This window comes from Oncorhynchus mykiss, chromosome 18, assembly GCF_013265735.2.
Source record: "Oncorhynchus mykiss isolate Arlee chromosome 18, USDA_OmykA_1.1, whole genome shotgun sequence".
Taxonomy (NCBI): domain Eukaryota; kingdom Metazoa; phylum Chordata; class Actinopteri; order Salmoniformes; family Salmonidae; genus Oncorhynchus; species Oncorhynchus mykiss.
In genome coordinates this window covers 52961538-52982825 of record NC_048582.1, presented here as the reverse complement: position 1 = coordinate 52982825, position 21288 = coordinate 52961538, and the positions used below count along the sequence as shown (strand labels likewise).

The 21288-nt window shown below is 43.4% G+C and overlaps 1 protein-coding gene across 11 annotated transcripts in view; it reads left to right on the top strand.

The window, feature by feature from the left end:
• The window catches only part of LOC110496850, a 96615-nt gene that overhangs the window by 32473 nt on the left and 42854 nt on the right, over window positions 1-21288 (top strand). For all 11 annotated transcript variants that reach the window (XM_036953219.1, XM_036953224.1, XM_036953225.1 and 8 more), the window contains one exon: window positions 15576-15709. In XM_036953219.1, coding sequence (XP_036809114.1) covers window positions 15576-15709 — 134 coding nt within the window. The remainder of the gene's footprint in view (window positions 1-15575; window positions 15710-21288) is intronic.

The window sequence follows — 21288 nt, the reverse complement described above, 5'->3', positions numbered from 1 at the left end:
GATTTGCAGACTTTTGTGATTTGGATATTGCAGATGTCAGTATCACAATTTTGAGGAGAATTTGATTAATCGTGCAGCCCTATTATGAAGCATTATTTTTGTATCTTATGCAAGTCACATTTAAAAAATAAAATAATAATAATAATAATAATAATAATAATAATTTTTAAAAAAACATGCAAAATAGTTGATTGGTTTGATAGTGGCAGCACATCACTAGTGAAGGGCAGGCAGACTCAAAGAATACTCAGACCTTTAGGATGACAATTTTATTCAGCAGCTCTTAATCAGTAAAGCATACTTCAGCATTTTTTTAATGTAACCTTTATTCAACCAGGTAGGCTAGTTGAGAATAGTTCTCATTTGCAACTGTGACCTGGCCAAGATAAAGTATAGCAGTGTGAACAGACAACAACAGAGTTACACATGGAGTAAACATTAAACAAGTCACTAACACTGTAGAAAACAAAGTCTATATACATTGTGTGCAAAAGGCATGAGGAGGTAGGCAATAAATAGGCCATAGGAGCGTATAATTACAATTTGGCAGATTAACACTGGAGTGATAAATGATCAGATGATCATGTGCAGGTCGAGATACAGGTGTGCAAAAGAGCAGAAAAGTAAACCAATAGAAACCGTATGGGGATGAGGTAGGTAAATTGGGTGGGCTATTTACCGATGGACTATGTACAGCTGCAGCGCTCGGCTAGCTGCTCAGATAGCAGATGTTTAAAGTTGGTGAGGGAAATAAAAGACTAACTTTAGCGATTTTTGCAATTCGTTCCAGTCACATGCAGCAGAAAACTGGAAGGAAAGGTGGCCGAATGAGGTGTTGGCTTTGGGGATGATCCGTGAGATATACCTGCTGGAGCGAGTGTTACGGGTGGGTGTTGTTATCGTGACCAGTGAACTGAGATAAGGCAGAGTTTTATCTAGCATGGGCTTATAGATGACTTGGAGACAGTGGGTCTGGCGACGAATATGTAACGAGGGCCAGCCAACTAGAGCATACAGGTCGCTGTGGTGGGTGGTATAAGGTGTTTTAGTAACAAAACGAATGGCACTATGATAAACTGCATCTAGTTTTCTGAGTAGAGTATTGGAAGCTATTTTATAGATTACATCGCCGAAGTCGTGGATCTGTAGGATAGTCAGTTTTACTAGGGTAAGTTTGGCGGCGTGAGTGAAGGAGGCTTTGTTGCGAAATAGAAAGCCGATTCTAGATTGGATTTTGGATTGGGGATGTTTAATATGAGTCTGGAAGGAGAGTTTACAGTCTAGCCAGACACCTAGGTATTTATAGATGTCCACATATTCTAAGTCGGAACCATCCAGGGTGGTGATGCTAGTCAGGCAGGCGGGTGTGGGCAGCAAACGGTTGAAAAGCATGCATTTGGTTTTACTAGCGTTTAAGAGCAGTTGGAGGCCACGGAAGGAATGTTATGGCATTGAAGCCATCTGGAGGTTAGTTAAAACAGTGTCCAAGGAAGGGCCAGAAGTATACAGAATGGTGTTGTCTGCGTAGAGGTGGATCAGGGAATCGCCCGCAGCAAGAGCAACATCATTGATATATACTGAGAAAATAGTCGGCCCGAGAATTGAACCCTGTGGTACCCCCATAGAGACTGCCAGAGGACCGGACAACATGCCCTCCGATTTGACACACTGAACTCTATCTGAAAAGTAGTTGGCGAACCAGGCAAGGCAGTCATTAGAAAAACCGAGGCTACTGAGTCTGCCGATAAGAATATGGTGCTTGACAGAGTCGAAAGCCTTGGCCAGGTCGATGAAGACTGCTGCACAGTACGGTCTTTTATCAATTGCGGTTATGATATCGTTTAGTACCTTGAGCGTTGCTGAGGTGCACCCGTGACCAGCTCGGAAACCGGATTTCACAGAGGAGAAGGTGCGGTGGGATTTGAGATGGTCAGTGATTTGTTTATTAACTTGGCTTTCGAAGACCTTAGACAGGGCAGGATGGATATAGGTCTGTAACAGTTTGGGTCCAGGGTGTCTCCCCCTTTGAAGGGGGGGATGACCGCGGCAGCTTTCCAATCCTTAGGGATCTCAGACGATATGAAAGAGAGGTTGAACAGGCTGGTAATAGGGGTTGCGACAATGGCGGCGGATAGAGGGTCCAGATTGTCAAGCCCAGCTGATATGTATGGGTCCAGGTTTTGCAGCTCTTTCAGAACATCTGCTATCTGGATTTGGGTAAAGGAGAAGCTGGGGAGGCTTGGGCGAGTAGCTGCGGGCGGGGAGGAGCTGTTCGCCGAGGTTGGAGTAGCCAGGAGGAAGGCATGGCCAGCCGTTGAGAAATGCTTGTTGAAGTTTTCGATTATCATGGATTTATCGGTGGTGACCGTGTTACCTAGCCTCAGTGCAGTGGGCAGCTGGGAGGAGGTGCTCTTGTTCTCCATGGACTTTACAGTGTCCCAGAACTTTTTGGAGTTAGAGCTACAGGATGCAAATTTCTGCTTGAAAAAGCTAGCCTTTGCTGACTGTGTGTATTGGTTCCTGACTTCCCTGAACAGTTGCATATCGCGGGGACTATTCGATGCTATTGCAGTCTGCCACAGGATGTTTATGTGCTGGTCGAGGGCAGTCAGGTCTGGAGTGAACCAAGGGCTATATCGGTTCTTAGTTCTGCATTTTTTTGAACGGGGCATGCTTATCTAAGATGGTGAGGAAGTTACTTTTAAAGAATGACCAGGCATCCTCAACTGATGGGATGAGGTCAATATCCTTCCAGGATACCCGGGCCAGGTCAATTAGAAAGGCCTGCTCGCAGAAGTATTTTAGGGAGCGTTTGACAGTGATGAGGTGTGGTCGTTTGACCGCAGACCCGTAGCGGATACAGGCAATGAGGCAGTGATCGCTGAGATCCTGATTGAAGACAGAGGAGGTTTATTTTTGAGGACAAGTTGGTCAGGATAATGTCTATGAGGGTGCCCATGTTTACGGATTTAGGGTTGTACCTGGTGGGTTCATTGATGATTTGTGTGAGATTGAGGGCATCTAGCTTAGATTGTAGGACTGCCGGGGTGTTAATAGGCATATCCCAGTTTAGGTCACCTAACAGAACAAACTCTGAAGCTAGATGGGGGGTGATCAATTCACAAATGGTGTTCAGGGCACAGCTGGGAGCTGAGGGGGGTCGGTAGCATACGGCAACAGTGAGAGACTTATTTCTGGAGAGATTCATTTTTAAAATTAGAAGTTCGAACTGTTTGGGTATGGACCTGGAAAGTATGACATTACTTTGCAGGCTAACTGCTCCCCCTTTGGCAGTTCTATCTTGATGGAAAATGTTATAGTTGGGTATGGAAATCTCAGAATTTTTGGTGGCCTTCCTAAGCCAGGACTCAGACACGGCAAGGACATCAGAGTTGGCAGAGTGTGGCAGAGGCTTCTGATGTTGACATGCATGAAACCAAGGCTTTTTCGATCACAGAAGTCAACAAATGAGAGTGCCTGAGGACATGCAGGGCCTGGGTTTACCTCCACATCACCCGAGGAACAGAGGAGGAGTAGGATGAGGGTGCGGCTAAAGGTTTTCAAAACTGGTCGCCTAGAGCGTTGGGGACAAAGAATAAAAGGAGCAGATTTCTGGGCATGGTAGAAAAGATTCAAGGCATAATGTGCAGACGGGTACGGTGGGGTGCGGGTACAGCGGGGGTAAGCTCAGGCACCGGGTGATGATAAGAGCGGTTGTATCTCTGGACATGCTGGTTATAATGGGTGAGGTCACCGCAAGTGTGGGAGGTGGGACAAAGGAGGTATCAGAGGTATGAAGAGTGGAACTAGGGGCTCCATTGTAAACTAAAACAATGATAACTAACCTGAACAACAGTATACAAGGCATATTGACATTTGAGAGAGGCCTACAGCGAGGCATAAAGTAATCGCAGGTGTTGATTGGGAGAGCTAGCTAAAACAACAGGTGAGACAACAACAGCTAATCAGCTAACACAACAACAGCAGGTAAAATGGTGATGACTGGGCAGAGAGGGTCGGATTAACTACACACAGAGCCTGAGTTCGCGGCTGGGGCCGATTTTTAATTATTTTTTTTTTTTTAATAATACAAATTAAATAAACAGAATGGAGTACCGTGATTAATGGACCGTCCAGCAGGCATCAGCTATGTAGCCAAGTGATCATAGTGTCCAGGGGGCAGCAGTAGATGGAACAGGGAAGCCGCCTCTATGCTAGCACGCGGGCGACACAGCGTTTAAAGTTAGTAGCCCGGGGCTAGTAGGAGTATCTGCTCCGACGGAGGACGGTTGAAGGCACAGTGGTTGGAGTATTCGTCGGCAGACCAGTCGTCGTGGTGGTGCGGCGGGGCGCCGTGTCGACAGGATCCAAGCCAGATGGCGAAACAAGTATTGAAGAATTAGTTTGCTAGCCGGGAGGTGCGCCTGGCTCACGGCTAACTGGTGCTAGCTTCTTGGCAGGGCATTAGCCACTCTGTAGCAGCGGTGATCCGGTGCCAAGGTCCAGAGCTTACAGCAAGGATCCGGTGGAGTGTTGGGCTCTAGCCGTGTATGATTGGGGTCCGGGTGAACAGCTGAGTAGGCCGGGAGGTGGGCCTCAGGGATAGCTTCGGTACTAGGTGCCACGGTGGGTGCTAGCTAGCTGTGAAGATCAGAAGTAGTGGTCCAGGGATCACGGCAGGAATCTGGCGTTGTAGTGGAGAAACAGTCCGATACTGGTAGACTGGCGAGTATTATCCAGGCTAAAAACAGGGCTGGTATCTGTGCAGAAGATAAAAACCGCTAGCAGTGGCTAACAATGACCAAATAGCGTGTAGCTAATTAGCTGGTTAGCTTCTGGTGGTTCTTGAATGTGTTATAAAATAAAAAAATAATAGCGATTCCGTATCACATTGGGTGAGGCAGGTTACCGGAAGGTATAATCAAATAAAAAATGGAAAAGGGATTGAAAATAAAATTGAAATGTATACAAAAATGACAAAAAATACAAAAGTACACGAGAGGACGAAGAAAAACACCTCTTCAATGCTACGCCATCTTGGCCGAGGTTGGAGTAGCCAGGAGGTCCCTGGCCTTTTTATACTTTTAAAACGGGGTAGTTCCCTAAGAGATCCTCCCTCGGCTACCATACCAGATTGTTACTTGATTGGTTGATATAGCTAGCGCTGACAAGTTATTATGCACAGAACGGTGGGTATGCACTATATCAAATCAAATGTTATTTGTCACGTGCGCCGAATACAACGGGTGTAGACCTTACCGTGAAATGCTTACTTACAGGCTCTAACCAATAGTTCAAAAAAGGTTATCGGTGAACAATGGGTAGGTAGAGAAATAAAACAACAGTAAAAAGACAGGCTATATACAGTAGCGAGGCTACATACAGACACCGGTTAGTCAGGCTGATTGAGGTAGTATGTACATGAATGTATAGTTAAAGTGACTGCATATATGATAAACAGAGAGTAGCAGCAGTGTAAAAAGGAGGGTTGGGGGGGGGGGGGGGGGGGGGGACACACACACAATGCAAATAGTCCGGGTAGCCATTTGATTACCTGTTCAGGAGTCTCATGGCTTGGGGGTAAAAACTGTTGAGAAACCTTTTTGTCCTAGACTTGGCACTCCAGTACCGCCTGCCATGCGGTAGTAGAGAGAAGTCTGACTGGGGTGGCTGGGGTCTTTGACAAGTTTTTGGGCCTTCCTCTGACACCGCCTGGTGTAGAGGTCCTGGATTGCAGGCAGCTTAGCCCCAGTGATGTACTGGGCCGTACGCACTACCCTCTAGTGCCTTGCGGTCAGAGGCCGAGCAATTGCCGTACCAGGCAGTGATGCAACCGTACCAGGCAGTGATGCAACCATGCTCTCGATGTTGCAGCTGTAGAACCTTTTTGAGGATCTCTGGACCCATGCCAAATCTTTTTAGTTTCCTGAGGGGGAATAGGCTTTGTCGTGCCCTCGTCACGACTGTCTTGGTGTGTTTGGACCATTCTAGTTTGTTGTTGATGTGGACACCAAGGAACTTGAAGCTCTCAACCTGCTCCACTACAGCCCCGTCGATGAGATTTGGGGCGTACTCGGTCCTCCTTTTCTTGTAGTCCACAATCATCTCCTTAGTCTTGGTTATGTTGAGGGATAGGCTGTTATTCTGGCACCACCCGGCCATGTCTCTGACCCCTCCCTGTAGGCTGTGTCATTGTTGTCGGTGATCAAGCCTACCACTGTTGTGTCGTCTGCAAACTTAATGATGGTGTTGGAGTCGTGCATGCGTGTTTTTGTAAGCCTGTTTTGTGTAAGCCTGTGCAAAATATGACCACGGGTCAAAGGAAAGCCAAAATTCCCTCTTCAGTTTGGCTATCCTGACAGTTTTGATACATTTTTCAACTATCTAATTGAACTTATCTTTGTTTTAGTCTTCCCTTTTCTTAACCTCAGCTGTGACCCTTCTCATGTTAATAGGCTGAACCCTTCACTAGTTTCCATCTAGACTTTAACAAACGCCACCTTGTAGACTATTTTATCTGAGGCGTCACTTCCCCTAACAGACTGTTAGGAGCCTGGGTTTCCGAGGCTACAGCAGACTAGAGGAATATCCTGCTGAAATGGGTAGAAGAAGCAGTGATAATGTTGACATCAGTGAAGGAGCTACTCACATGAAGTCCTCTTCCGACCTGAGCAGATGAAGAGTCCTGACGAAAGAAGAGCGAAACGTAAGAAAACAGAGATGAGAAGATGGGAAGGATGATGTCAACATGCAGAGTTACACACCATAACCAGGGATCACCTTAGTTTGACTGCCTGATGCAACCTGTGTCTTCTCTCTTTTAGATAATTTATTGGCATAGCGTTATTGGGATCATATCTGTGTATCATATCTGTAATCTAACAAGGCAATCAAATACAGAACGTTGTTAGGTCAAAAGCATTGTAGTGTGTGAATGTGATGTATGCAATTGATATTGTGTGGATGAATGTTTTTATATTAACCTGTATGAAAACTGCACAAATGTTCTGAGTGTATAGAGATACTCCTAGTCTAGGGCAGAGATAATCTTGACATGGCGTGGGGGGTTTTGTGATCACTTTTTGGGGGGGATCTTGAAAATATATATTGTGGTGGATTACAGGTACAATATAGAAAATAATATAATTTCAGATTTAGTTTATATTCACCTGTGGGCTGCCGCTCAAAAGTAACAAACAGAAAAGGTACATGAATACAAAGTATTGATCATTGTGATCATATTACAGAGTAAAAAAATTATGTAAAATGTAGTAAGTAAAGGAAAATAAATGAAAGTGAGTGAACCTCCACCCACAACCTCCCATCCCATTCCCCCAACCCCATCCAAAATGTCTCTGTCCAACCACCACCCATTTAGGCTTGGCTCGTGGTCAGCGTTCCAATTCATCCCAAATGTGTTCGATGGGGTTGTGGTCAGCGCTCTGTGCAGGCCAGTCAAGTTCTTCCACACCGTTCTCGACAAACTATTTATGTATGAACCTCGACTTGTGCATTGGGGGGCATTGCCATGCTGAAACAGGAAAGGGCCTTCCTCAAACTGTTGCCACAAAGTTGGAAGCACAGAATCGTCTAGAATGTCATTTTATGCTGTAGTGTTTAGATTTCCCTTCACTGGCACTAAGGGGCCTACCCGACCCATTATTCCTCCTCCACCAAACTTTACAGTTGTCACTATGTTTTAGGGCAGGTAGCATTCTCCTGGCATCCATTGGAAAACATCCCTGGTCTTTGTGATTGTGTTCGAAATTCACTGCTCAACTGCGGGACCTTACAGATAGATAATTGTGTGGGGTACAGAGATCATGTTTGTGTACAAAATCATGTTAAACACTATTGCACACAGTGAGTCCGTGTAACTTGATTAACAACTGTGACTTGTTTATTTAGACTTAACAAAGAGGTTGAATAATTCTTGACTCAGTACATTTCAGCTTTTCAGTTTTTTATTAATTAGAATTTTTTCCCAAAACATAATTCCACTTGGACATTATGGGGTATTATTGTGTGTAGGCCAGTGACAAAAACATCTCAATTTAACACATTTTAATTTCAGGCTGTAACACTACAATGTGGACAAAGTCAAGGCGTGTGAATACTTTCTGAAGGCACTGTATATGATTTGTATGTATGTGTTGGGCTTTATAGGTTGTTTATTGGTATGAGTTGGGCTTTCAATGAGATTGTTTCTTTACAAAGTCAAGTGTATTTGTCCAGGCCTCAATTGCTCCTTCGCTAGTACCATTCATTATCGCTGTCGATTTTAATTCTAACTTTATCACTTTGAATAGTAACTGTATCCGCAGGTAAATTGGAAGAGAGTGAAGTAATTGCCATCTAAGAGCCAACATTTTTGATAGGCTCTGATTAAATTAGATGTAATTGTCTCTAATTAATTGAGAGATTCAAGGCGCTATCATTGTTAACCTCTCTAGGGTACGTGGGATACTAACGTCCCACCTGACCTACATCCAGTGAAAGTGCAGGGTGCCAAATTCTAACATAATTATAATTCCTCAAACATACATGTATTATACACAATTTTAAAGATAAATCTTGTTGTTAATCCCACCCCAGTGTCCGATTTCAAAAAGGCTTTACGACAAAAGCATACCATGCGATTATGTTAGGTCAGTACCTAGTCACAAAAAACACTGCCATTTTTCCAGTCACAAAAAGTCACAAAAAGCAGAAATGGAGAGAAAATTAAACACTAACCTTTGATCTTCATCAGATGGCACTCATAGGACTTCATGTTACACAATACATGTATGTTTTGTTCGATAAAGTTCATATTTATATCCAAAAATCTCTGTTTACATTGGCGCGTTATGTTTTTTCTCCAAAACATCTGGTGAAAGTGCAGAGAGCTACGTCAATTTACAGAAATACTCATCATAAATGTTGATGAAAATACAACTGTTATGCATGGAATTAAAGATATACTTCTCCTTAATGCAACCGCTGTGTCAGATTTCAAAAAGGCTTTACGGAAAAAGCACACCATGGAATAATCTGAGTACAGCGCTCTGACACCAAAACAAGCAATACAGATAAACGCCATGTTACAGAGTCAATAAAAGTTAGAAATAGCATTATAAATAGTCACTTACCTTTGATCTTCGTCAGAATGCACTCCCAGGAATCCCAGTTCCACAATAAATGTTAGTTTTTTGTTCGATAAAGTCCATCATTTATGTCCAGACAAAGTCAAAAAAGTTATATTACAGTTCGTAGAAACATGTCAAACGATGTATATAATCAATCTTTATTGAAGATTTATGATAACATCCTAATGGTTCAACTGGAGAATTCCTTTGTCTTTAGAAATGAAAGGGAACGGTGCTAACTCTCACTAGCGCGCGCTGGACTGAGCACATGGTGTTTTGGCAGACCCATGACTCAATCAGCTCTCATTCTCTCCCACTTCACAGTAGAATCCTGAAACAAGGTTCTAAAGACTATTGACATCTAGTGGAAGCCTTAGGAAGTGCAATATGACCCCACAGACACTTGCTATATACACTGCTCAAAAAAATAAAGGGAACACTTAAACAACACAATGTAACTCCAAGTCAATCACACTTCTGTAAAATCAAACTGTCCACTTAGGAAGCAACACTGATTGACAATAAATTTCACATGCTGTTGTGCAAATGGAATAGACAACAGGTGGAAATTATAGGCAATTAGCAAGACACCCCCAATAAAGGAGTGGTTCTGCAGGTGGTAACCACAGACCACTTCTCAGTTCCTATGCTTCCTGGCTGATGTTTTGGTCACGTTTGAATGCTGGCGGTGCTTTCACTCTAGTGGTAGCATGAGACGGAGTCTACAACCCACACAAGTGGCTCAGATAGTGCAGCTCATCCAGGATGGAACATCAATGCGAGCTGTGGCAAGGTTTGCTGTGTCTGTCAGCATAGTGTACAGAGCATGGAGGCGCTACCAGGAGACAGGCCAGTACATCAGGAGACGTGGACGAGGCCGTAGGAGGGCAACAACCCAGCAGCAGGACCGTTACCTCCGCTTTTGTGCAAGGAGGAGCTGGAGGAGCACTGCCGGAGCCCTGCAAAATGACCTCCAGCAGGCCACAAATGTGCATGTGTCTGCTCAAACGGTCAGAAACAGACTCCATGAGGGTGGTATGAGGGCCCGATGTCCACAGGTGGGGGTTGTGCTAGATCTCATGTGGCTGGAGTGTGTCAGCAGTTCCTTCACGAGGAAGGCATTGATGCTATGGACTGACCCGCCCGTTCACCAGACCTGAATCCAATTGAGCACATCTGGGACATCATGTCTCGCTCCATCCACCAACGCCACGTTGCACCACAGACTGTCTTTGAGTTGGCGGATGCTTTAGTCCAGGTCTGGGAGGAGATCCCTCAGGAGACCATCCGCCACCTCATCAGGAGCATGCCCAGGGATTATAGGGAGGTCATACAGGCACGTGGAGGCCACACACACTACTGAGCCTCATTTTGACTTGTTTTAAGGACATTACATCAAAGTTGGATCAGCCTGTAGTGTGGTTTTCAACTTTAATTTTGAGTGTGACTCCAAATCCAGACCTCCATGGGTTGATAAATTTGATTTCCATTGATAATTTTTGTGTGATTTTGTTGTCAGCACATTCAACTATGTAAAGAAAAAAGTATTTAATAAGAATACTTCATTCATTCAGATCTAGGATATGTTATTTTAGTGTTCCCTTTATTTTTTTGAGAAGTGTATTTTTTTCCACCTTTTATTTAACCAGGTAGGCAAGTTGAGAACAAGTTCTCATTTACAATTGCGACCTGGCCAAGATAAAGCAAAGCAGTAACACATACAACGACACAGAGTTACACATGGAATAAAACAAACATGCAGTCAATAATACAGTAGAAACAAGTCTATATATGATGTGAGCTAATGAGGTGAGATAAGGGAGGTAAAGGCAAAAAAAAGGCTGTGGTGGCAAAGTAAATACAATATTGCAAGTAAAACACTGGAATGGTAGATTTGCAGTGGAAGAATGTGCAAAGTAGAAATAAAAATAATGGGGTGCAAAGGAGCAAAATAAATAAAATAAATACAGTAGGGAAAGAGGTAGTTGTTTGGGCTAAATTATAGATGGGCTATGTACAGGTGCAGTAATCTGTGAGCTGCTCTGACAGCTGGTGCTTAAAGCTAGTGAGGGAGATAAGTGTTTCCAGTTTCAGATATTTTTGTAGTTCGTTCCAGTCATTGGCAGCAGAGAACTGGATGAAGAAATAATTGGTTTTGGGGGTGACCAGAGAGATATACCTGCTGGAGCGCGTGCTACAGGTGGGTGATGCTGTGTTGATCAGCGAGCTGAGATAAGGGGGGACTTACCAATTCTAGATTTAACTTTGGATTGGAGATGTTTGCTGTGGGTCTGGAAGGAGAGTTTACAGTCTAACCAGACACCTAGGTATGTGTAGTTGTCCACATATTCTATGTCAGTAATGTTTCTTATCGATGGCGGTTAAGATGTCGTTTAGGACCTAGAGCGTGGCTGAGGTGCACCCATGACCAGCTCTGAAATCAGATTGCATAGCAGAGAGGGTATGGTGAGATTTGAAATGGTCGGTAATCTGTTTGTTGACTTGGCTTTCGAAGTCCTTAGAAAGGCAGGGTAGGATAGATATAGGTCTGTAGCAGTTTGGGTCAAGAGTGTCCCCCCCTTTTGTAGAGGGGGATGACCGCAGCTGCTTTCCAATCTTTTGGAATCTCATACGACACGAAAGAGAGGTTAGTAATAGGGGTGGCAACAATTTCGGCAGATAATTTTAGGAAGAGAGGGTCCAGATTGTCTAGCCCGGCTGATTTGTAGGGGTCCAGATTTTTCAGCTGACTGGATTTGGGAGAAGGAGAAATGGGGAAGGCTTGGGCGAGTTGCTGTGGGGGGTGCAGTGCTGTTGACCGGGGTAGGGGTAGCCAGGTGGGAAGCATCAAATCAAATCAAATTTTATTTGTCACATACACATGGTTAGCAGATGTTAATGCGGGTGTAGCGAAATGCTTGTGCTTCTAGTTCCGACAATGCAGTAATGACCAACAAGTAATCTAGCTAACAATTCCAAAACTACTACCTTATAGACACAAGTGTAAGGGGATAAAGAATATGTACATAAAGATATATGAATGAGTGATGGTACAGAGCGGCATAGGCAAGATACAGTAGATGGTATTGAGTGCAGTATATATACATATGAGATGAGTATGTAAACAAAGTGGCATAGTTAAAGTGGCTAGTGATACATGTATTACATAAAGATGCAGTAGATGATATAGAGTACAGTATATACATATACATATGAGATGAATAATGTAGGGTATGTAAACATATTAGGTAGCATTGTTTAAAGTGGCTAATGATATATTTTACAGAATTTCCCATCAATTCCCATTATTAAAGTGGCTGGAGTTGAGTCAGTGTGTTGGCAGCAGCCACTCAGTTAGTGGTGGCTGTTTAACAGTCTGATGGCCTTGAGATAGAAGCTGTTTTTCAGTCTCTCGGTCCCAGCTTTGATGCACCTGTACTGACCTAGCCTCCTGGATGATAGCGGGGTGAACAGGCAGTGGCTCGGGTGGTTGTTGTCCTTGATGATCTTTATGGCCTTCCTGTGACATCGGGTGGTGTAGGAGTCCTGGAGGGCAGGTAGTTTGCCCCCGGTGATGCGTTGTGCCGGCCTTACGGTTGTGGGCGGAGCAGTTGCCGTACCAGGCGGTGATACAGCCCGACAGGATGCTCTCGATTGTGCATCTGTAGAAGTTTGTGAGTGCTTTTGGTGACAAGCCAAATTTCTTCAGCCTCCTGAGGTTGAAGAGGCGCTGCTGCGCCTTCTTCACGATGCTGTCTGTGTGGGTGGACCAATTCAGTTTGTCTGTGATGTGTACGCCGAGGAACTTAAAACTTACTACCCTCTCCACTACTGTTCCATCGATGTGGATAGGGGGGTGTTCCCTCTGCTGTTTCCTGAAGTCCACAATCATCTCCTTAGTTTTGTTGACGTTGAGTGTGAGGTTATTTTCCTGACACCACACTCCGAGGGCCCTCACCTCCTCCCTGTAGGCCGTCTCGTCGTTGTTGGTAATCAAGCCTACCACTGTTGTGTCGTCCGCAAACTTGATGATTGAGTTGGAGGCGTGCGTGGTCACGCAGTCGTGGGTGAACAGGGAGTACAGGAGAGGGCTCAGAACGCACCATTGTGGGGCCCCAGTGTTGAGGATCAGCGGGGTGGAAATGTTGTTGCCTACCCTCACCACCTGGGGGCGGCCCGTCAGGAAGTCCAGTACCCAGTTGCACAGGGCGGGGTCGAGACCTGCACGCCCAATTTTTCAGTTTTTGATTTGTTAAAAAAGTTTGAAATATCCAATAATATCGTTCCACTTCATGATTGTGTCCCACTTGTTGTTGATTCTTCACAAAAAAATACAGTTTTATATCTTTATGTTTGAAGCCTGAAATGTGGAAAAAGGTCGCAAAGTTCAAGGGGGCCGAATACTTTGGTTTTATTAGTTTTGTCCCGCATGTTCAAAATGGCATTCATGCCTGTCCCAATATCTAGATGGAATTCAGTTAATTGTAACATTATGCTGTTCAGAGAATGAAAATACATAGGATCATATGAATTTGGAGCATACACAGTACAGTAATAAAGTCAGTTTCTGCTTTCTTGGTCTTCGCCCAATGTGGTGATTTTGAGCTTCTTATTCATCATTATGATTACACAATCAGTTTTGTTTGGGGCTGATGAAAAAGCAGTAATTTTGTACAAATGGTTCTGCTTTCTATGTGCGTCCTAATGGAGCAGGTGTGTTTTTGGAGCATTGCTATATCAATATGGTTTCTTGCTCGGATGTCACGACAGCTGGAACATGAACAGCTAGTGTTGCCATTGTTTTTCAGAAAGAAATGTTATATTAATGATATAATTGTTATCGTTAGTGTTGATAAGCCCATGGATGTGTAACAAAAAGCAGGACCCACTGGGAAACTCACCCATTGGTCGTTCCCACCCAGAAAACCCTCCCTGTAAACCCTCCCTAACCTCCCCAGTTCTCCATGCCCTATCATTACACAGTTACTGCAAGTGCCAGCCTAACACATGGAGTCTCTTAAGCAGCATTTGTTTTAGATCTTAAGGTATTACCAATTTAAAGTAAAGCATAAGATAAGTAACAATTTTCAGACCTTTTAGTGTTTAGTTAGCAAACTTGATGAGTTAGGGTGGGTAATTAAGACAAAGGGAAATATAGAAACAAATGGGATGCTGTAGGAGCAATATCTGAATCCATTGTCATGTATAATTAGCAATATTGTTTATATGACCTTAATTTGTTATAAGCAACAAATGTCAACATACTAGGCTTATCTATAATGAGAATGCATCATATAATTTGCAATTGCGTTGTTTCTCACTAGTTCATTTTGGTACAGCCTGTCCTTTTATCTAATATCAGCTGTTGTCAATCACCTGTGGGTCTGAAAAGATGCTTCTCTTCTTCAAACGTATGCTGCAAATTCTACTACATTGAAAGCCAAAAGGAGTTTAACATACTGTCATTTTTAAGCATATCCAATAATTTTTTTCCCCGATCCCAGGCTGTGTCATTACCGGCCGTGACCGGGAGTCCCATAGAGTGGTGCACAATTGGCCCAGTGTCGTCCGGGATAGGGAATGGTTTGGCTGTGGGGGTTTACTTAGCTCATTGCGCTATAGCGACTCCTTGTTGGGGGCCGGGCGCCTGCAGGCTGACTTCGGTCGTCAGTTTCCACAAACACATTGGTGCAGCTGGCTTACAGGTTAAGCAAGCAGGTGTTAAGAACAACAGTTTGGCAGGTCATGTTTCGGAGGACGCATGACTCGACTTTTGCCTGTCCCTATCCTGTTTGGGAGTTGCAGCAATAAGACGATCGTAGTCACAAAATTGAGGAGAAAAAGGGGCTAAACAAATTACACAAAAAAAATAAAATAATAATAACTCTTACATACTTGCTTAGAATAGATACTAGAACGATTTTCTTTGCAAGTTACGGGCAAGTCTATTGGCCAAATGTCCCCTCACCTTCTGAAATTCTAAATATCGATCACCTATGAAATTGTGATTTATCCATCCGAAGTTGACGAAAGTTGTGACAAAATCTGCAGACCGGAACAATGTTCCTCGTTAGTGGTGGCATCCCACAGTCTGTTGAAAGATGCTACGATGCCAGTTATGTTACGTGCATACATCCACAAAAGTAATATATGCTAGTCAGCCTGATTACCAAATAAAAACAACTGTACGATGCTACATTTTGAACTCTCCAACCTGATGTCCTACTAAATATTTTTGTAAAGTTGTGGTTTTTGTCTTGCCTTGTCTCATTAGCTGATACTTTTTGGTCTGGACTGTCCTTTGAGATTCAGAGTTGACTATAAAGGTGTTGTCCTACAGATTGTCCTGTACCTTCTTCCCAGAGCTAGACGTTATGGTTAAAGCCCTGAGAAATATGAAATCTATAAACCTTGTGGTGACACTGTTAGTTCTCCCTCCCCCCCCAGGTCTGAGTGCACTCATTGAGTGCCACAGTCACGGCCAGCCCCCCCTCTACCTCTGCCAGGTGTGTGGGTGTAAAGTCTTCCAGAACGCCATCATCGTCCATGTAACCACAGACTGCCACCGACTTTCCTACCTGGTAAGTAACAAGGAACCATCACTTAGATCATATGGAGTACCACATAACTAGTATTGGGAATTTTCCAGTACATGTGTGCACATTATACATCTTAGAGTAGTAAGCAGAATAAGTAGTAAGCAGAATAAGTGCGCTCTATATGTGTGTCTAGTCATTAGGCTAAGGGAAGCCATTACCTAGTCCAGTGAGGTTCATTAGACGTATATTAGGAGCATAGGTTTGTATTACTTAAGCACCATTAGACATGCACCTGCCTTGGGAGTGTGCATGTCTGTTTTATTTTGGTACCATTGCTATGGCCTAATTTTTACCCTTGTACCATTTGCTATGGTTACTCCACCAATGGAATGTGAAACCAAGCTAGAATTATTGCCATGCAAAAAGATAATGGTGGCTAAATGCCAGAGGGGATGAATCATTAACATAAAGAGGAGTTACTATGTGTGTGACGTAAGGTTGAAAACTGAATTAAAAGTGTGTGCCGAGGCTGGAAAATCAGTTGATCTTTGGACCAGCTCGGCTTGTTACTTTGTAATAGTCAATTTGTAATAGTCTAACTCACAGGCTCTGGTATTTGAGAAATATTATTGACTGAATATTTCCATGACACTGTCACTCCGAGTATAAGGTGGTTAGACACTTATAACGTATATACAGTGCATTCGGCAAGTATTTAGACCCCTCAACTTTTTCCACATTTAGTTACGTTGCAGCCTTATTCGAAAAGTGATTACATCGTTTTTTTCCTTCATCAATCTACACACTACCCCCATAATGTCAAAGCAAAAACTTGTAAAAAAAATGTTTGTTTTCTACATTTTTGCAAATGTATTACAAATAAAAAACGGAAATATTACATTTACATACAGTGCCTTGCAAAAGTATTCATCCCTAGGTTGCATTACAACCTGTAACATAAATGTATTTTTATTGGGATTTCATGTAATGGACAAACACAAAATAGTCCAACTTGGTGAAGTGAAATGAAAACTATAACTTGTTTCAAAAACTTTGCTATGAAGCCCCTAAATAAGATCTGGTGCAACCAATTACCTTCAGAAGTCCCATAATTAGTTAGATTGCACACAGGTGGACTTTATTTAAGTGTCACATGATCTTCACATGATCTCAGTATATATACACCTGTTCTGAAAGGCCCCAGAGTCTGCAACACCACTAAGCAAGGGGCACCACCTAGCAAGCGGCACCATGAAGACCAAGGAGTTCTCCAAACAGATCAGGGACAAAGTTGTGGAGAAGTACAGATCAGTGTTGGGTTATAAAAAAATATCCAAAACTTTGAACATCCCAAGGAGCACCATTAAATCCATTATTAAAAATGGAAAGAATATGACACCACAACAAACCTGTCGAGAGGGCCGCCCATCAAAATTCACGGACCAGGCAAGGAGGGCATTAATCAGAGGGGCAACAAAGAGACCAAAGATAACCCTGAAGGAGCTGCAAAGCTCCACAGCGGATATTGGAGTATCTCTCCATAGGACCACTTTAAGCCGTACACTCCAGAGCTGGGCTTTATGGAAGAGTGGCCAGAGAAAAGCCATTGCTTAAAGAAACAAATAAGCAAACCCATTTGGTGTTTGCCAAAAGGCATGTGGGAGACTCCCCAAACATATGGAAGAAGGTACTCTGGTCAGATGAGACTAAAATGTTGCTTTCATACCTTCACACACATGTGTCCTACGGACATACTGTATCACTACCCAGCCGACAGTTCCATTCCCCCGAGATTAGGGAGACCTTGAGAAGTACTCCCTGTCCTCTCCCAAGTCTCTCAGAAGCCTAGCCAGGTCGGCACCGAATTTTGCTCAGACAGTGTGTTTTTCCCTAATTCTGACTACAACTACACACATCAGATTAATCATTCTATGATTCTAATCAATTTCATACAATTATAAGGTTTCAGAGTGGAATTATTTCATCATTATCTTTCAACATTTGAATTATTTTATCAGGCGCAAACCCAACACCTCATCACCCCGAGAACATCATCCATTTGTTTCATCGGCAGGGACTGGAAAACTGGTCAGAATTGAAGGAATGATGGCGCTAAATACAGGGACATTTTTGAGGAAAACCTGTTTTAGTCTTCCAGAGATTTGAGACTGGGACGGAGGCTCACCTTCCAGCAGGACAATGACCCTAAGCATACTGGTACAGCAACACTTGAGTGGTTTAAGGAGGAACATGTAAATGTCTTGGAATGGCCTAGTCAAAGCCCAGACCTCAATCCAATTGAGAATCTGTGGTACCAAAGATTGCTGTACACCAGCGGGAGCAGTGGCCAGATGTGCCAAGCTTATAGAGACACCCCAAGAGACTTGCAGCTGTAATTCTACAAAGTATTGACTTTGGGGGTGTGAATAGTTATGCAAGCTCAAGTTTGTAGTTTTCTGTCTTATTTCTTGTTTGTTTCACAATAAAATATATTTTGCATCGTCAAAGTGGTAGGCTTGTTGTGTAAATCAAATTATACAAACCCCCCAAAAATCTATTTATTTCCAGGTTGTAAGGCAACAAAATAGGAAAAATGCCAAGGGGGGGTGAATACTTACACAAGCCACTGTAAGTATTGAGACTCTTTACTCAATACTTTTGTTGATGCATTTTTGGCAGTGGTTACAGCCTCAAGTATTCTTGGGTATGACACTACAAGCTTGGCACACCTGTATTTGGGGAGCTGCTCACATTCTTCTCTGCAGATCCTCTCAAGCTCTATCTGGTTGAATGGGGAGTGTCGCTGCACAGCTATTATTTTCAGGTCTCTCCAGAGATGTTTGATCGGGTCAAGTCCGGGCTCTGGCTGGGCCATTCAAAGACATTGAGTCTTGTCCCGAAGCCACTCCTACGTTGTCTTGGCTGTGTGCTTAGGATCGTTGTCCTGTTGGAAGGTGAACCTTTCACCCCAGTCTGAGGTCCTGAGCACTCTGAAGCAGGTTTTCATCAACGATCTCTCTGTACTTGGCTCTATTCACCTGTCCCTCGATCCTGACTAGTCTCCCAGTACCTGCCGCTGAAAAACATCCCCACAGCATGATGCCGCCACCACTGTGCTTCACCGTAGGGATGGTGCTTGGATTCTTCCAGACGTGATGCTTGGCATTCAAGCCAAAAGGTTCAGATTTGGTTTCATCAGAACAGAGAATCTCGTTTCTCATGGTCAGAGTACATTAGGTGCATTTTGGTAAACTCCAAGCGGGCTGTCATGTGCCTTTTACTGAGGAGGAGTGGCTTCCATCTGGCCACTACAATGAAGGCCTGATTGGTGGAGTGCTGCAGAGATGGTTGTCCTTCTGGAAGGTCCTCCCATTGCCACAGAGGAACTCTGGAGCTCTGTCACAGTGACCATCGGGTTCTTAGTCACCTCCCTGACCAAGGTCCTTCTCCCCCGATTGCGCCGTTTGGCCAGGTGACCAGCTCTAGGAAGAATCTTGGTGGTTCCAAACTTCTTCCATTTAAGAGTGATAGAGGCCACTGTGTTCTTGGGGACCTTCAATGTTGCAGACATTTTTTGGTACCCTTCCTCAGATCTGTGCCTCGACACAATCCTGTATCGGAGCTCTACGAACAATTCCTTCGACCTCATGGCTTGGTTTTTGGTCTGTCATGCACTGTCAACTGTGGGACCTTATGTAGACAGGTGTGTGCCTTTCCAAATCTTGTCCAATCAATTGAATTTACCACAGGTGGACTCTAGACAATTTGTAGAAACTGATCAATGGAAACAGAATGCACCGGAGGTCAATTTCAAGTGTCATAGCAAAGGGTCTGAAAACTTATGTAAATAAGGTATTTGTTTGTTTTTAATACATTTGCAAAAATGTCTAAACCTGTTATCGCTTTGTCATTATGGGGTAATGTGTGTAGATTGACGAGTAAAAAAAATAGACATTTAAGAATTAGGCTTTAACTAATCAAAATTTGTAGAAAGGGATGTGGTCTGAATACTTTATTAATGCACTGTAAGTACCAGGTGACTAGTCCATCCAAGTATATAGAGTAGTAGGCAGCGTTGTAGTACTCGAGTCCGGTCTTGAGACCACATATTGAGTGTCTCGTCGGAAACATTTGTACTCTGTCTCGGACAGTGAAGACTCGTAGTTTTTCACTTCACTGGTATCAGGAAGAAATTATAAGCGTCCATTCGGTCAGGGCATAAACCACTTCTCCAGGCCAAATATATATACACTCCTTTCTTGAACCATTCATATATTAAGTCTTTATCTATCTAGACATGTTTGCGCAGTGGCAAACCTATTGGACCTTTAGTGTGTGACATGTTGCGCAGTGGTGAACCTATAGGTCTTCAGTATGTGACAGGTTCGTGATTCTGAAAGGACCGTAACACCAGAGCACTAATGTAGGAGACTACACTTTTTGTAAAACACAAAGGGCCAGTGGTCTAGTTGAGGGTATACGCAGGTATAAGCCATATACCCACTTTTGTTTGTTCAATGGGCATTGCGTATACTCACTTTTTAATCCCCACTGATGCGTATCAAAGTAGTGTAGTGGAGGTGTACTACTTATCAATTATGTAGTATAATAGAGAAATCATCCATAATGTAGCCTACACAATTGCAAAGCACGTGAAATTTATTGACATGGGTGCTGCACACACAGCCAAGTTTCAGCGGAATATAATTTGCAGGCAGCAAGAGCGCTCAGCTCAACTGGCTTTAACATGGAGCAGCTCACAGAATAATGACTTCTGTAGCCGGTAGGGTAGGAAATACTTTTCAACTTACGCTGTCTACCAGTAAATGCTAATTAAGGTAACAATGGGTATGCAAACCAGCTATTGAAAAAGTTTGATCCAAAGTGTTGGTTTGTAAGCTATTTGAGAGAGCCAATTCGGTCATCATGAGCTGTTTGCATCAGAGGTGTAGGCATGGGTGGGCCTGGGTGGACACAGGTGTGATTTTGAGAGTGAAAAAAACCTGGGTTTTTCACACAGGGTGCCTTTTCGGGGTATTTTTGGCAAAATTCGAGTTTACTCACTTCCCCAGACACCACTGCATAGGGCTAATGGAAAGACCACAGTCACACACTGCATGATGCTAAAGGATAAGCAGTCCGTTCACATTAACATAATAAGCCAGTAGGTCCCAATCATAAGAATGCAAAAACACAGCCAATAGGCTAAGCAAAAAAAAAACATTTAACACACAAAGTAACCGGTGTCCTAAAGTTTAAATGCAACCATGTTTCACACACAAGTTATTTTCAAAGAGATGGCTAACAGCAGGCGATCTGCAATAAAAAATTCTCAGTTACACTCACCAGTTGATCACTTGAAATTTAACCTTTGCCTTCTATCTAGCATATGATGGCCTAGCTCATGGCTGGCTTAGAAAGCTAGATTTTATCTCCCCAGAGACCAGCAAAGAGAATGTATTTTTTATTCTTTCCTTTCCAACAAAAACTGAAGAGATTAAATCAGAACATAATATGAAATAATTTGTATCATCATTTTATAAATCCTGAGCCTTTCTCTGAAGGTGTAAAGGCCCATTGCTCCTACTGTGTTTGGATTGGTAATCATTTGTACAGTGGCT